At 45.0% G+C, this 15,785-nt stretch overlaps 1 protein-coding gene across 4 annotated transcripts in view; it reads left to right on the forward strand.

The window, feature by feature from the left end:
* epn3a (epsin 3a) overlaps positions 1-15,785 on the forward strand; it is a 20,076-nt gene continuing 4,291 nt past the window's right edge. Inside the window, exons 1-10 of one of the 4 annotated variants that reach the window (XM_010864543.5) lie at positions 1-320; positions 1,189-1,262; positions 6,114-6,395; positions 6,679-6,921; positions 7,043-7,156; positions 7,417-7,594; positions 11,357-11,478; positions 12,490-12,567; positions 13,478-13,567; positions 15,587-15,673. In XM_010864543.5, coding sequence (XP_010862845.2) covers positions 6,327-6,395; positions 6,679-6,921; positions 7,043-7,156; positions 7,417-7,594; positions 11,357-11,478; positions 12,490-12,567; positions 13,478-13,567; positions 15,587-15,673 — 981 coding nt within the window. In that variant the 5' untranslated portion in view covers positions 1-320; positions 1,189-1,262; positions 6,114-6,326. The remainder of the gene's footprint in view (positions 321-1,188; positions 1,263-6,113; positions 6,396-6,678; positions 6,922-7,042; positions 7,157-7,416; positions 7,595-11,356; positions 11,479-12,489; positions 12,568-13,477; positions 13,568-15,586; positions 15,674-15,785) is intronic. The other 3 variants (XM_010864542.5, XM_010864545.5, XM_034295220.1) reach the window with 3 other exon arrangements.

Raw genomic sequence — 15,785 nt, forward strand, 5'->3', positions numbered from 1 at the left:
CTCCCTCCCTCTCTCTTCTCGTTCCATTTTACTGTGCGCCTAGGGGGAGTTCTTTGCCATCTGCGAAATTCTCTCACAACAAACTTTTTAATCGGACATTAGATAGCGTTGCAAGGACACCTGCATCAAAACCATAATATTCTGAAAATTCGATTCGGACATACCGTGAACCGCTCGGGAAATCATTTTTCTTATGTAGATTTTAGTACCCTTGAAATAGTTTGTTTTTAATTCGAAAACTGGGCACTGGAACATGTCGAGGAGAAGATTTGGTGCTAAGGGTCCCGAAGTTGGGACGCAAGTGATGCGCAATGTGTGAGGTAAGAAGGAAAGGGTATTCGAAACCGTCCGGTGGTCGGGTAGCTGTGATTTTCGATTTGTTGGGTCGGTTTCAACTTCAGCCGCTAGCAACCATAGCTGAGTCACTGTTTTGTTCTGTGCCTGCCAGGCTGGGCTTGCTGCTCTGTTCAGCTCCTCTCCCATCGTCCTATCTGACGCAATGTGCTGCATTATGTGGTTGGATCATTCGCCCGTTTGAGAAACAAACTCGAAACTGATACCTTGGACAGGGCACTCGTCTCCAATATAGCAGGGAGACTATACGAGTTTGTTAAAATGGTAGACAGTCGACTTGCCTGGTCAAACACTTGTCAACCGCTGCCGGAAAGCATTCATGTAACCCCGATTGCGTAACTCTGACACACCTATAATGATTAGTCATGTTAGCTTATATGCGGTTACTTATACATTTATCTGATGTACAGGCCAAATGATTTCCAACAGTCTTTAACCCTTTCCTCAGGTCCCCTCAGCCATTCCATGTATATTTGATCTATTCCATAGAGAGCCCACCTGATTAGACTTGTCAGTTATTCATCAAGCCTTTGCTTAGAAAATCAGGTGTTCTTGTTCAGGGCTAAAACAAGATTGTGGTATGTCTGGGGTCACTGAAAAGAGGGTTGAAGACATAGCAATGAACTAGACACACTGTCTTAAGATTCTTTGCAATGTAGTCAACAGTAAAACAAAGACCAAACCATTAGGCCTTGCACATTACTATTTCTGGGGCCCTTTCAATTTTTTTTAAAGTTACAAAAAATTAAGGAAACTATATATTAACCCACCCTGATAAGATATTGAAGGACAATATATGATGAAAACATTAACAAAGTGTACCGCCTTCCACAGTTTCTGCAATGAATGGGAGCAGACAAATACAATCACTGTCAAATCCAAAGACAACTCAACATTAGAGTCAACAGGTGAATGGTGTTTTTTCAAGTGAAAAAATTATGCAGGAAAAATGTCCCTGCTAAGTTTGGGGGGGGGGGGGGGTTGGCGCTAGTTTGTCTTTGGGGTTGGAGCGTTGGTATATAGGACAAGCTCTGTTTGCCACTTTGTATGAAGGTTTTTTGTTTGTTTGTTGGATGTGTTGTCTACTCAACCCACTGACTGACTGAGATGGTAAACTGTATGTCCAGGGGGATGTACATAAGAAACGAAGAACGCAGAAATAAAAAGAGCCAATCAGCGGTGGTAGAATCATTAAGGACATACAAAGTGAAACTTACTGCATTTAAACCACACACACACACACACACACACACATTTCTTTCCCTCTCTACATCTCTTTAGGTCCCTTCCTTCATACCTCTTGCTCTGTCTCCCCCCTCCAGCTTCCACTCAGCCAGAAGGCAGATCTGTGGGGGCTCTCTGACAGTATGTGGGGATATTTCCTGTAACACACTCATATTCAGGAATGCCAAGAATCCACCGGTGTTTTCCAGTAGGTGTAAAGAGAGACTCTGAAATCAGTACATATCTACTAGCTGAACACAGAACTCAGTACGTATCTACAACCTGAACACAGAACTGAGAACATATCTACAAGCTGAACACAGAACTGAGAACATATCTACAAGCTGAACACAGAACTGAGAACATATCTACAAGCTGAACACAGAACTCAGAACATATCTACAAGCTGAACACAGAACTCAGAACATATCTACAAGCTGAACACAGAACATAGAACATATCTACAAGCTGAACACAGAACTCAGAACATATCTACAAGCTGAACACAGAACTCAGAACATATCTACAAGCTGAACACAGAACTCAGTACATATCTACAAGCTGAACACAGAACTCAGTAAATATCTAGAAGATGTTGAGCTAAAGGTCATCCATGCTCCGGTGACTGTTGTCGTCATGTCCAGAGGTTTGGAGTCGGGACAGGGTGGGGGAATTAACACTGGTACATACAGCTCCGGTAGAAAATTAAGAGACCACTGCACCTGTTTTGAGTGAGGAACAGAAGGGTTAAAATTAAGAGACCACTGCAAATTGAACACTTCTGGAGCTTTAGATAATAATGTAGATCGGAATTCTAAAGCTAAATAAGAGCTAATACCAAATGACTAAATTGTATCCAGTGAAATTGGAGTGATGCGGCTGTTGACAGCCAAATTGGCAAGGGTGGCTTCTGGATAGGTTTGTGTGTGAGTGGATCACTTGATCGTGGGAGTGGTGATATGACTCTTCAGGGAAGCATCTGTGTCTGTCTGCTTTTATCAGTCACCACTTGATCTCCTTCCAGGACCATGTTACTGTACAGGTTCAGTTTGGTTGGTGATTGTATTACTAAAAGCACGCCCACTGAGTCTCACACAAGTCGATAGCCATTGTATGCTTGGTATGTTACACGTTTGGTTGGTTAGTTACTCACTTAAGGCTTCGGCTAGCGTGTTGTTGAAGAACAGCATTCAGTGGCTCATTAAGTACAGAAAATGTATTTAAGGTCCCAAAAGCCAACCAATAACATTCACTAAGATGGTTAAGAAGCCAAAAAGTGTAAAAGGCAAATTGTTCTTTTGAGGCGATAGAGTTATTACATAGGAATTAATTAAATGTCAGTGATGGATCATTGAATTTGCATTTCTGTGCATGTGCTCCTATCTGTTGTTAGGTACATAAGACTTCACATGAATACGCACGTTGTCATGTACAGCTAGTTAATAAACGTCTATACAATGTTCTAGGTAGAAATCACCAATTCCTGTGAATCTGTGCTTTTCTCTGGTGCTCCAAAAACTCTCCGTGTTCTAAAATCACATGACCTATACTTTCAAGGCTGAAGCTGGATCAGTGATGTCAATAGCGCTGCTTTTTAAGTGACCAGTCTGGCCTATAACCCTGATGCACTTTAAAAGTGTTTAAAGTTCCAGATATGCTAAGCCACGACGGACACGCCTCCTCACTCAGAGGATTGACTCGTCGTGTACCTGCATCCAAACTATGGGTTTAATAGTTATCAGCGGAAACCAGTGGACACAGTCATGTCCTTTCAACATCTAGTTTGGATTTCCACTTGGTTGTCAACAAACATACATTGGATGTGCGTCGGATAAATACTTGAGTCTGTCCAAATGCAGACAGACTGTGGATGTCTTGCCAACTTCGGACACAAAAAAACGGTTGCGCTAAATAGTAAATGTGCCTCAGTCTGGTCTTGGCGTCTGCTCTCGCAGATACAATGTGGGACGGCTAATGAGATTATAGATTTGTTTTTTTATATCGGAGTGTTGGTAGTCATTTATGAGTCAACCCATCCCTTTTCATGAGGGAAGTGGACTGAAGCAATCTTAAGATTTAGACAATGGATTGCTCCCGCGTGTTTGCATTAGGTAAGAGCATTTTAACGTATGAACTGAGGTGTTTGTCTGTTCTGGATACTGGTTGGAGCCTTTGGGTGTGCAGCTGGGCCAGAGTTTCCCATTACAGTGGTGTTACAGGTTTATCCACATCAGTAAGTCCCTCCAAGTGCTCAGGGAGCCTGGGTTTCTGACTGCTGTTCTGCTGTGTTGACGATTCAGTAATATTCTCTTAAAGGATGCCGAATCCTGTCTGTTAGGATCACACTGTTGTCAAAGATTGAGGAGGCATCTCCTCATCCGGCCTGCTTGGCATCCGGGCAAAACCAGTGCGCTATCCAGGGAATAATGTGTAATTTGGGAGGACACCTCTTTACACCTCCTTACAAAGTCGAAGGCTGGGAGGGCGACATTTGTGCTTAACAAACAGTGTTACTGGCCACAGAGGGGTACAGGATTTAGTGTTATGAGTAAAACAAAAGGTTTTGCTGGGGCCTTATGGGTCCTGGTCTAACGAAGCGCGCTCAGGGAGGTGTTGTTGCAGTCAAGTCCTCCCTCTTTAAACTAATATTTATATTTCAGAAAAAAACTGAAGAAGAAAGGTCTACTTGGCTTTCATGATTTAAAAATGGCTGACTGGACATGCAGGAAGCTCATCTCTGCTTACTTGGGAGAGGATGGATCGTGTGTAGTCAGCATCTGTGTGTGTGTGTGTGTGTGTGTTTGTGTGGTCTGCTTTCAGTGTTCTCACAGTGTTTTCTCTTTCAGGGAAAACTGAGCACCAGGTGTTGGGTTTCACTATATTGAGTTGAGAGGGGATCAGGGGTTGAGGCGTGTGTGGGGCTTTTGTTGATTTTACATCAAGGTAGATTAGCTAGCAGACCTGGCTTCAGATAGGATAGTTTTGGGAAGAGCAATCATACAGTGAAATGTCTCAATTTAATCTGGGTACGCAGACAATTAGTTTTAGGCTAATTCTTGATCAAAGGAGCAATATGGAGAACTTTTGCATTGTAATATCAGAAAAGGTTTTTAAAAGCAATCTGCATTAATAGTGAAATTACAGAGTTTTGTGTGACGTTTTCATCCAGAAATGAATGTGGCTTTTACCAAAGGCACCATTTGAAATTCAGATTTTCAGATGTAAAACTGTTGTCAACTGGAAAGGTTGCACCGTCCCTGTTTTCGTCAGTGCCATTAAAAGTCATGGTCATCACCTTCTCCAACACATCGACAAACAGTAGCATACAGAGTGAAATACCTCTCCCATTTCCTGGTAGCTTAAATAAAACACAATGAATTCAATGTAAAAAAAAGACAAGCTGTAAATGGTGTAATGTATTGTGTCATTCGAAATCGCTGTGACATACAAACATTTAAAATACAAATACATTTTGTCTTTGAAGACGGTTGAACAAATATGAAAGATAAGCACGAGTGGGAAGCGGGGAAGCATTGGTTTCAATGCGAAATGTTGTTGTTGCAATATAGAGAATTATGTTAAGAGTACTGGTTCTTGCTGGTGGTTGGCCAAGATTGGTTCGCAGGATTTGTTTAGGTGAGTTTGTTAATGGTTTGAGGAGCAGTGTATACTATTAGCGTACAATGTTTTACCGATGACTTTGAGCTGTTGTACAGACTTTTTTTTTTTTTTTTTTTTAAAGTGGTTACTGGTTATTTGTACTCTGGCCTTATGAAAGCAGATCATTGAGGCACTGAGGATAAGTCAAAGTTCATTCAGTTGTTGTCATCATTTCAAATGGCCTATATACCGGTTGTTAGCCTTATTTTCTTACTTTCTGTTGAATGGGGTTGATCCTTAAAACTACAGCTCTGGAAAATATTAAGAGACCACTGCACCTTTTTCTTTCCTTTCCAGGAACAGAAGGGTTAAAATTAAGTAAACACTGCAAATTGAATGCTTCTGTTCCTCACTCAAAACTTTTTTGGAAAGGAAAGAAGAAGGTGCAGTGGTCTCTTAATTATATCTAGAGCTGTATATATTTTGATTTGTTACAGAGAATGTTGTCTCATTCGGTGACATCACTTGCTATTGACTACAATTCTTTGAGCCATGTGTCTAAGCACGTTTTAAATGCTCCTTAGTACTCTAAACCAGTTTATAGTATGTCTCATTCTGGATAATGTCTACACTTTTTGGGGTAATCCAACTTTCCTATACATTATTATTTTTTTTTTTATATTTCATAAATGTATTTACGTCATAGTGGGAAAATAATATGGCTCAGGCACTGTTAGATTATGTGATGCTTCTCATCTAATCACCCATCACCATTGATTTCAAACACATATCGGTATCAGTAATGGATCAGAATGGGTTAAAATAAGGCTACTAAAAATGGGTGAACCTCAGCTTTTACCCAGTCAGTAACAGTAGTCTGAATTAGTCTTTATCTCTACACGTACATTTTACTGAGAAGTTTTCTCCCTCAACAGGAAGAGACACCCCCAGGCATCAAGGAACTCTTCTAGAGGAGGACGACCACGCCATTGGCTCAAAATCCCTCTCCTTCTCTATTCAACCCCCCAACCCCACCCCTTCAAAGCAGTGAAAGGTGCGAGAGGAGCGCTTGTGGGCGGAGCCCTCTGTTGGATTCCATTAAACACTTTTCTTTAATACACCTGTGAAACACAAACCGACCAATCATCATGCAGACTTCGTCGATCCGCCGCCAGATGAAGAACATGGTCAACCAATACTCAGAGGCTGAGGTCAAGGTCGGTGGTTGTTGTAGTTTTTTCACGTAAAGGTAGATTTTTTAATTGTTATCTGTGTTTACTAATATATTGTAAAAATCCTCTTTGGGTCTAAGAAAAACACTGTTATTTATAATTATTTTATTGTGAATAACATCATAATATGCGTATGTTATTACAAATAATGCATTCAGGTTAACTGCGCTTATGTTGGGTCATGCGACAATTACATGAATGTAGCATAGCTGACCAGAGTGTGATCAGATCGAATCCCCGACCGAGCAAAATATCCTCCATAACCTAGGTCCGCGAGGCGACCTCCAATGACCCCTGGGGCCCCCCGTCCTCTCTGATGTCGGAGATCGCCGACCTGACCTTCAACGTGGTGGCGTTCACCGAGGTCATGGGCATGATCTGGAAGCGTCTCAACGACAGCGGCAAGAACTGGAGACACGTGTACAAGGCCCTGACGCTGCTCGACTACCTGATCAAGACGGGCTCGGAGCGCGTGGCGCAGCAGTGCCGGGAGAACATCTATACCATCCAGGTTAGGCCTGCCACGCGTCCCCTCAGTCCCAAGTTGAGTTGAAATGAAGAAAAGGAAACTGGCTCAACAAGTGTAATTAAGTGCTCCTCCCCTTCTCTGTCCACTTCCTCCTCTGCTAAAGACCCTGAGGGACTTCCAGTTCACGGACAGGGATGGCAGGGACCAGGGGGTGAACGTACGGGAGAAGGCCAAGCAGCTTGTGGCCCTAATGAGGGACGAGGAAAGGCTGAAACAGGTACGGCGTGGCCTATTCATACCACTTGTCCATTTGTCTCGCACGGCGGTGCCTGTCTGCTTCGATAGCCGATGTCAAGCGCAGGATTCCCGGGCGCCGCTAAAATGCCATCCATAGACCAAAACGCTCCCAAAGGGATTCTCCATTGATCCCGCATTTTAGCGGCGTGTCCAGGAATTCCCCACCACATTCCCTTCGGGGTTGAACGAAGCGCTGACCGTATGTATCGCCCACATATCCGTCTTCGTGTTTGTCTGCAGGAGAGGACCCTGGCTCTGAAGACCAAGGAGAGGATGGCTGGAACAGCCGCCGGGTCGGGGATGGGCTCCAGTTCCCTGCCGCCGCCCTACCCAGGCCGCCCGACCAGCCAACCCAGCATGACCGCTCTCTACGGGGAGGAGTTCAGTCGGTCCAGAGGGTCCCATTCCTCCTTTAACTGTGAGTGTCTCCGGGAAACACTGCGAAACCGTGGCGCGGTCCACATCCTTTACAGAGCAGACGGTGGCATTTGGAAGGAGGGGTTCTGGCTCTGCTCGAGTGTGCGCTGTCGGAGAAGGGGAAGACAGTCAGTTGGCGTTAGCGTTGGCGTTAGCGTTGGTGTTAGACAGGAAGACAGTCAGTTGGCGTTAGCGTTGGGTTTTTCGAACACCCGTTTTCTGCGGTTTCCCAGACCAAACCACCTGGTGTTTTTTGTAGTCCGACATGTTCTCGCTGTCGCTTCTCCTGGGGAGTTTTGGGCAAGATAATTGGTTGGAATGTTTTGTCTGCTCGTATGGGTTATCCTGTGACCGTGACATAGACGGATCCTTTCATGACAGAGGAGACGTGTGTGTGTGTGTGTGTGTGTGTGTGTGTTTGTGTGTCATCAGAAGGGACTTAACATCAAGCTACATACAGTTAAGGCCAAAAGTATTCATACCCATGCCAAATTTTGAGCCATAGTGAATTTTTATTTGACCAATAGGTTTCTTCTGGCTGGAAAACTATTTCTGTTTTTAGCCATGACTTGTAGTTGACTAGTAACTGACTAGACAACTACTGCTGTTCAGCTGTTCTCAAATCATAGGTGATTAGAATGCTCTCTCATGGTGGAAGTCACAAGACCATTTTAAATGGTATAGAAACTTGCATTTTCTCAAAGCTTTGCAACAATTTCAAGGTGTGTGAATAATGTTGGAAAAAAACAAAATAGTTCAGTTAATCATTTGTGTCTCCAGCACAATGTCTTACCGGGTTTTGTCACATGTTTATGTCATTTCCAGCCAGAAGAAACCTATTGGTCAAATAAAAAATCACTATGGCTAAAAATTTGGCATGGGTATGAATATTTCTGGGCTTAAGTATTGCCATTTGGGGCTGGCAAAGACAAGACATCCAGTCAGCCGTGTCCGGGTTTATTGTATAGATCAAAGGTTTTGGTACAAGTGAACGTTGCCCTTTCCTGCAAACACTGGCTGAACCCGTTGTCATCCCACCTGTGTGTGGTCTGTTGACACTGACTGCCATTCTTTTATGCCTGTGCAGAAGAAGGGCCTGGACCCAAAATGCTCACGCCGATAAAAACAGGTCCACTCATGTCTGTTTTCCTTGAGTGTGCTCCCATTCATTTCTCCTTTAGGCGCATACATAGAAATAGAATCTATTGAGCGAACGTCCCCATTCAGGCTAATGACGGCATAATGGGTTCCATTTCTATGGTTGTGTACCGAGGTGAATTGCGCCCCGACCTATTCAAGTAGGTGCCGTTGTCCTGTTTGTCAGCTCCGGACCCGCACGAGTCCCGAAGAATGAACATGTCCCGATCATGCTGCCTGTGCTCTGGTTATTGGTGGGTCACAGTACAATGACCATAGTAATGTTGATTTATGTAGCGGCCTTCAGCCAACAGAGGTACTCAAAGTGCTTCACATAGGAAACTTCGCTCAGCGGATTAGCAGCGCGGACGATGCGCGTTAACGGTTAGTGCACAGGTGATTAGAAAATAAGGTGTTATTTAGGAATGTCTCTCTGTTTTATCCTCCTGCTCCCCCCAGTTCCTTTTGCTGTTTAGTTTAGGATGCTGTCCGTGTGCTATGGTGAATGATGGTCTTTGTGTCTTGGTGCCATTCTTCGATGTCCCCGTTAAGCGCCTGTTAAACGGTTTGTGTGTTAACATGGCGTTGCGCCGGAAGCCATGTTTAGTTCGCCGGGGCTGTGTCGCCGGGGTTGTGTTGCCGGGTAACGGTCTGCTGCAGTGGTATTCCAGCTCTAGGAGGGTGATGGGGGCTCCAACCGCCTCTGGCCTGGTGTGTTTCTTAGACGCCTGGATTTGGCCGTTTGGCCGAAAGGCAGTCACGTTTCGTGGACTGCTGTTAGACCCAAACCTCCTGTTGTTGTAAAGGACTGAATTCTGACAGCTGTTGTAGAAACCAAACATTAGCTATTGTGAACAATTTGTGTTGAACACACGTATTTGCAGGTGTGTTGTAGGAAGAAGTGGTTATCATTGTAGTGATAGTCGTGTGATTTATTTTAAATCTAACGTTAGTAAGATGTTTGACACAAGCAGTTGAACAGAGTATAGGGGAGTGACTAATAATACGATGTGTTGATGTGTGGTAGTGCTGCCGTCAACTTATCACCACTTTGTGGTGGGAACATGGTTGACGGATGAGTGGGGTTTATCTGTCACATAATAACTTCACACGTTGTTTTGGCATATCCAAAGTCTTCCATTGTGATTCAACATCACATTGATTTTCAGTCCTTGGAAATGAAGCCAAGTTGTCTTTGGTATCGGTGGTGTGTGTGTGTGTGTGGTATATATGGTTGTGAATGGTGTATCAGTGGTTTTTGATATTGTGTGTGTGTTTTGTGGTTGCGCATGTGTGATGTATCTGTGGTGTGTGTTTGATTTGTGGTTGTGTGTGGTATATATGGTTGTGAGTGGAGTATCTGTGGTTGTGTGTGTGTGGTGTTTCTGTGGTGTGTGTTTGATATGTGGTTGTGTGTGGTATATATGGTTGTGAGTGGAGTATCTGTGGTTATGTGTGTGTGTGTTTGTGTGTGTGTGTGTGTAGGTTGTAAGGGGGTAGTTCAGCCGTATGATCGTGGTGTCAGGTAATCTCACTGTGTTAATGTTATACTTATGGTGGCTCTGGGAGCCATGTTTGACTTTCCCAGTCATATCAAGTCCTCAGAGATGGTAGATTATATGTACACACACACACACACAGAACCACACACACACACTCACAGGTGGCAGTGGCTCCCAACCCTGTTCCGATCCCTCCCAGCCAGACCAGCAGACCCTTTTTTTATGTCATCTACAAGGCGTTTCTTAAGATTGCCTACATGATGGTTAAACTAGACCCAAATAGGTGCCCCACTTCTATTCATTATCATGCATTGTTTCCCCTATTGCAATCCAGGTAAATAACCACTAAAAACATCCCCCTGGTTCAAATACTGTTTGATATAGTCTCACATACTTCATCTGTGCTTCATTGGGCTTACTGGAACGGAACCTTGGAATAGCTGTGAAGGTGCAAAGCCAGGCCGACACTGAAGCTTTCAAATAGTTGTTGAATCCAGGACTGGTTGGAAGCAGCCCAGGCCCCTGCCAGTGTACATTCCAGGCCAAACACACACACACACACACACACACATACATTGAGAGGCAGTGCACTGGAAATGATGGGGGTTCAGTTGAGCGATAGCGGACCGTGCCAGTCCCCCTCCCCACTGCCACCCTGTTCCCTATGCAGAGTACTACATTTGACAGTAAATGGTGGACATTTAGGGGCCCCAGTCAAAAGAAGTGACCCAAATGGGGAACACGAAGCCATTCGTTCACAGTCCGTCTAACAGTGACGCCCCCCTCCCTCACAGATCAGGCTGACATTGCCAACCCAGCACAAATAGCCCCCTGTGTTGTCTCTCTGCCTGCGTGCCATCCGTCCCTGTAAACCTGGGGGGCCTGACCTGGAACCCACCCAGAGGATTTGGGGTAATTACACAGCCTCCCCAATGTAGCGTCGAGCTCCACATAAGCCACCATTGTTCCCAGGTAGGAGCCCTCCAAGACGCCCCCACCCCCTGCCCTGTATCGTGTGCCGGTCTTCACCGGCAGGCCCTCTGCCAAGTGCGCTAACGTTCGCTCTTCCTCTCCATCTCTTTATTCACCCCCCTCTCTCCTTCTCTGCCCTTTTCTCCTCCCAGCTGCTTCCTCCTCCCCTCACCGCGCCTCCTCAGACTTGGAGCAGGCCCGCCCCCAGACCAGCGGGGAAGAGGAGCTGCAGCTTCAGCTGGCTCTGGCCATGAGCCGAGAGGAGAGTGAGAAGGTAACACACACACACACATGCGCGCGCACGTACGTACATACACACATACACACACACACGCGGGAACACAATTTTTGGGAATGTTGTGAATGTGGCTGCCTCCTTCCCACATATACACACTCCCCTGCAGACATCAACTCTCCCTCTCTCTCACACACACACACTTTCTATCACTTTCTCTCCCTCTCTGTCCTCTGTCTCTCTCTCTGACCTCTAACTGGCATCCATTTCCCTGACCCGACCACGGAAAGCAATATCATCCCTCTCCCCTCGTGGTGCAATCAATACAACAGCTCTAGCCAATGGAAGACATTGGTACTCGGAGCGAGCCTCAACCGGTGAGAGCGTTGTTCCGGCGCTGCTGCCCTGCCTGAATAAGTGACTCGACAGGACAGGAGGGGCATCATCGATCCGCTGTTAGCCGGCCCTGGTTTTTAGTGCATTCAGTGTCCTTTGTGTCGATGTTTTGTATCGTTTGGGAGAATCCGCTGTAACGACTCCAGTGACTAACACACAGAAACCCTTCACGCGTGTCATCTGGTATAGGATATATGTCATTTAGCGGGCGCTTTCTTTCAACGCCTGCGAACATTCAACGTTCGGCCGACCTCAGGGGAAACTGAACCTTTGGCGTTAGACAAGCCAAGCTCGACTCACAGAGCCTCAGAGGACCACTTAACTAATCTTATATGAACAGCAAAATCACAGGACATGCAGCTTTTTATGTATTTTCACAGTCCAGTACATTCATCTTAATCGGTGCTCGACTGGGACAGGAGGTCAGCCCTCCTGCCTCTGTAAGGGATCTTCTTTAAACTCTTAGAGTTTCTGCTGCAGAATGTGAAGAGTACCCGGAAATACCTTTAATTCCAGCCCCTAACACACCTATTGAAGTGCTGATCCTCCAGGCGTGAATTGTTTTATTCGTGTTAATCACCTGGAGTCAGTGAAGGCAGCAGGTTGTTTGTGTTGTTGATTACTTGTCCTAACACCCCCCACCCCTGCCCCTAGCCTCCCCTCCCGGTGGACATTGATGAACAGACCCAGCTCCAGATCGCTATGAGCCTCAGCCAGGTGGAGGCCTGCAAGGTACCACTGAGATGTGTAGGGGTGGTGACCACTAACCACTGCATCCCTAACCCTAGCTTGGGGTTCCAAAAGAAACCAACCAGAAACGTTCCCAAGTTCCATTTGGTTATTTGTTCCCTTGCGTCCTCCGACCTGGAATTCGGTGAATGCAGGGAATTTTGGGAGAGTTTTAGGAATTCTGCAACCCTAAACCTAAACATTTGGCCTCCTACTGTCGCTGGGATCGGTCCAACCTAACTTTTCTCCTTAAAAGTAATGTTGCATGAATACGTCACCCTCTTTAGTCTCCTGTGCGATAGCCCTGTGTGACCTCTGACCTTTTACCCCTCAGCATCCAAGACAAGCAGGAAGCTTTGCCTGAACATTTTGGCCCGAATTCTTTCTGCTCAGAAGTTGCCGAAGCCTGACGGATCAGATAAAATACCTGGATAGATCTGTTTATTATCAGCTAAACACAATATTCTATAGCAATCTTTCAGTTGATGACACAGTTGGACACATCCGACATCTGAGCAAGAGAACGCCAACTTTCTCTCTTAACAGACTGGAGAAGGCTGCATCCATTCTGTTTCCACTAACCAATAGCACTGTCTCACTTTCTTTTTAGACCAATGGTAACAGAGCCTGCTTTCAGAGTACTGGACAATCCTTGTTTAGGGTAGACTGTTGTCCTTTGCCCTGATTGGTTATCAGGCTCGTCATTCTAGACGTTCTGGTGTGGCTTGCCTTGCATGCCGTGGTGTCGTGCGAGACTGCCTTGCTTGCGCATCGCCCCAACCACATGGTACACTGTGGCAATGCCAAGTGCAACCAGGACGACCGGGAATGAGGATAGAGTGCTCCATTTATTCATCCACCAATGACTGACCTGTATTTTCCTCCTCCACTCCACTGATTGGTTCTCTTGTAGCCGGCTGCGCCACCTCCGGTCGCCGTGGACATGGATGAAGAGACCCAGCTCCAGATAGCCCTGAGCCTGAGCAAGGAGGAACACAAGCAGGTAGTGCCAACAGGCCCCGGGGCTAGCCCAGCGGTCCCACAATGGCGCCCTGTGTCAGTGCATTTCATCCATTTCAGAGCTAGCAAACCTGACTCTAGGATGATTCCGATTCTAGGATGATTCCACCAGATTTCACTACACATACTCTATCTAGAGTTGAGAGTTCAGCTTGGTACTAGATTTCACTACCCATACTCTATCTAGAGTTGAGAGTTCAGCTTGGTACTTGAGTCAGAATCACACAGATTCATACCTAGAATACTACTTAATGTAGTGGTGCTGCTTATAGAGACAGAATACACCAAATCTACACAGACCTGACTTACAACAATATATAATGGGTGGTGAACATATATGATAATTGGTTATGAATGTTGAGTATAGAACATATATGATAATCGGATATGAGTGTTGAGTATAGAACATATATGATAATCGGATGTGAGTGTTGAGTATAGAACATATATGATAATCGGATGTGAGTGTTGAGTATAGAACATATATGATAATCGGATGTGAGTGTTGAGTATAGAACATATATGATAATCGGATATGAGTGTTGAGTATAGAACATATATGATAATCGGATGTGATTGTTGAGTATAGAACATATATGATAATCGGATGTGAGTGTTGAGTATATAACATTTATGATAATCGGATGTGAGTGTTGAGTATATAACATATATGATAATCGGATGTGAGTGTTGAGTATAGAACATATGGATTCATATTAGTATAGTATATCCAGATGCAGGGAGATTCGTTTTAATGTAGCATAGGGCAACCCTGATCTGTGTGCCATGATAAATCCGTGAGGGGTCAGGAACCGGAACAGACTCTGGGAAATGAAGTGCACTACAGAGACAACAAGGTGCCATTTGGGACTACTTACGGCGGAAGGCGGAGAATGGTCTCTCCTTCCGAGCTCTGTCTGGTCTGTTTCTATCCCCGTGTCTAACGTCTCTGGGCCGTCCGCTGGATCTCTCCTCTGTCCCTGATGTGTGGCTGCTCCTCAGGGTTTTCCTGCTCTTGACTTGGAAGGCTCTGGGACTCCCTGGCCTTAACCACAGTTGGCTCTCCTCTGTTTCTCTACTCTCGTTCTCCATCTTCCTTCTGTCCTTTCTTTTCCATCTTCCTTTCTCTCCCTGTGTTTGCCAGGGCAGCCCAATGGAAGCAGCCACTCCCTGAGTGGCCCAGGCTTGACTGCCCTGCTCGTTCCTGCCGGCAGTAGGCTTTCTGTGTCTCTGAAGCCCACCCTTCCTTTTCACTTGTCCTGCCCGGCTTCTATATGTGTCTGTTGTCTGTGTTCTGGGAGTAAGCATGTTACGTGTTCGTGTGTCATGACTGCAAAAAGTACTTAGTCAAAAAGTACCTAGAACAAAATTACAAGGCACAAATGCTTGAATCAAGCAAATACATTTCTGACGTGGTGGGAAAGTGTTTGCTTGTAACAGGAGAGAAAATTCTGAAAATGACTTGGTTGCAATCGGACCTTTAAAGTCTGAAAACAAGAATATCAGGCTTATTCAGATGTATTGTTGTCTGAATTAAACTGTGCCATAGCTTGTTTTCCAGAATATTCAGGTTTTACAAGGAAAACTTATTTTTTGCTTAATTCAAGTTTTTTTCTTTTACATATTCTTGAGTCATTGACTCAGTTTTTTGCATTGTGATATGCATAAATATAATAAACTTAATGTGGGAGAATCAGTGCTGTCCTTTTCACTGACCTTTCCTGGTCACAGATGTGCCATTGTGTTAGTTGTAGTCAGTTATGTTTGTTTTTGTGACTGTGCCATTAACTCATTACTGTCTAGAGGCCCTACATCCCAAATGTCACTCAAATCTGTAGTGAACTACTAGTGAAGTCCTATTGTCCACATAGAGACCCATTAGCCCTGGTTAAAAGTACAGCACTATATAGGAAATACTTTGATATTTAGCTCCCACCTTGTTTGTTGTGAATGAGTGAGCTTTTCCTGTCACATCTAACACCATACGTGTGTGTGTTGCCAGGAGCAACAGAGTCGCCAAGGAGACGAGTCGTTGCTGCAGAAAGCTCTGGAGGAGAGCAAGCGAGAGGCGGCGGCTGGTGGAATTGGGGTAGGAATGCTACAACTTTACATAGTCTGCTGTATACGGGGCTTAGGACAGACTTGTTTTAGGGACAGACTTGTTTATAGAGGAAAAGCATCATAGGGTAATCTAGAGACGG

The sequence above is a fragment of the Esox lucius genome, chromosome 11, assembly GCF_011004845.1.
Source record: "Esox lucius isolate fEsoLuc1 chromosome 11, fEsoLuc1.pri, whole genome shotgun sequence".
Classification (NCBI taxonomy): Eukaryota; Metazoa; Chordata; class Actinopteri; order Esociformes; family Esocidae; genus Esox; species Esox lucius.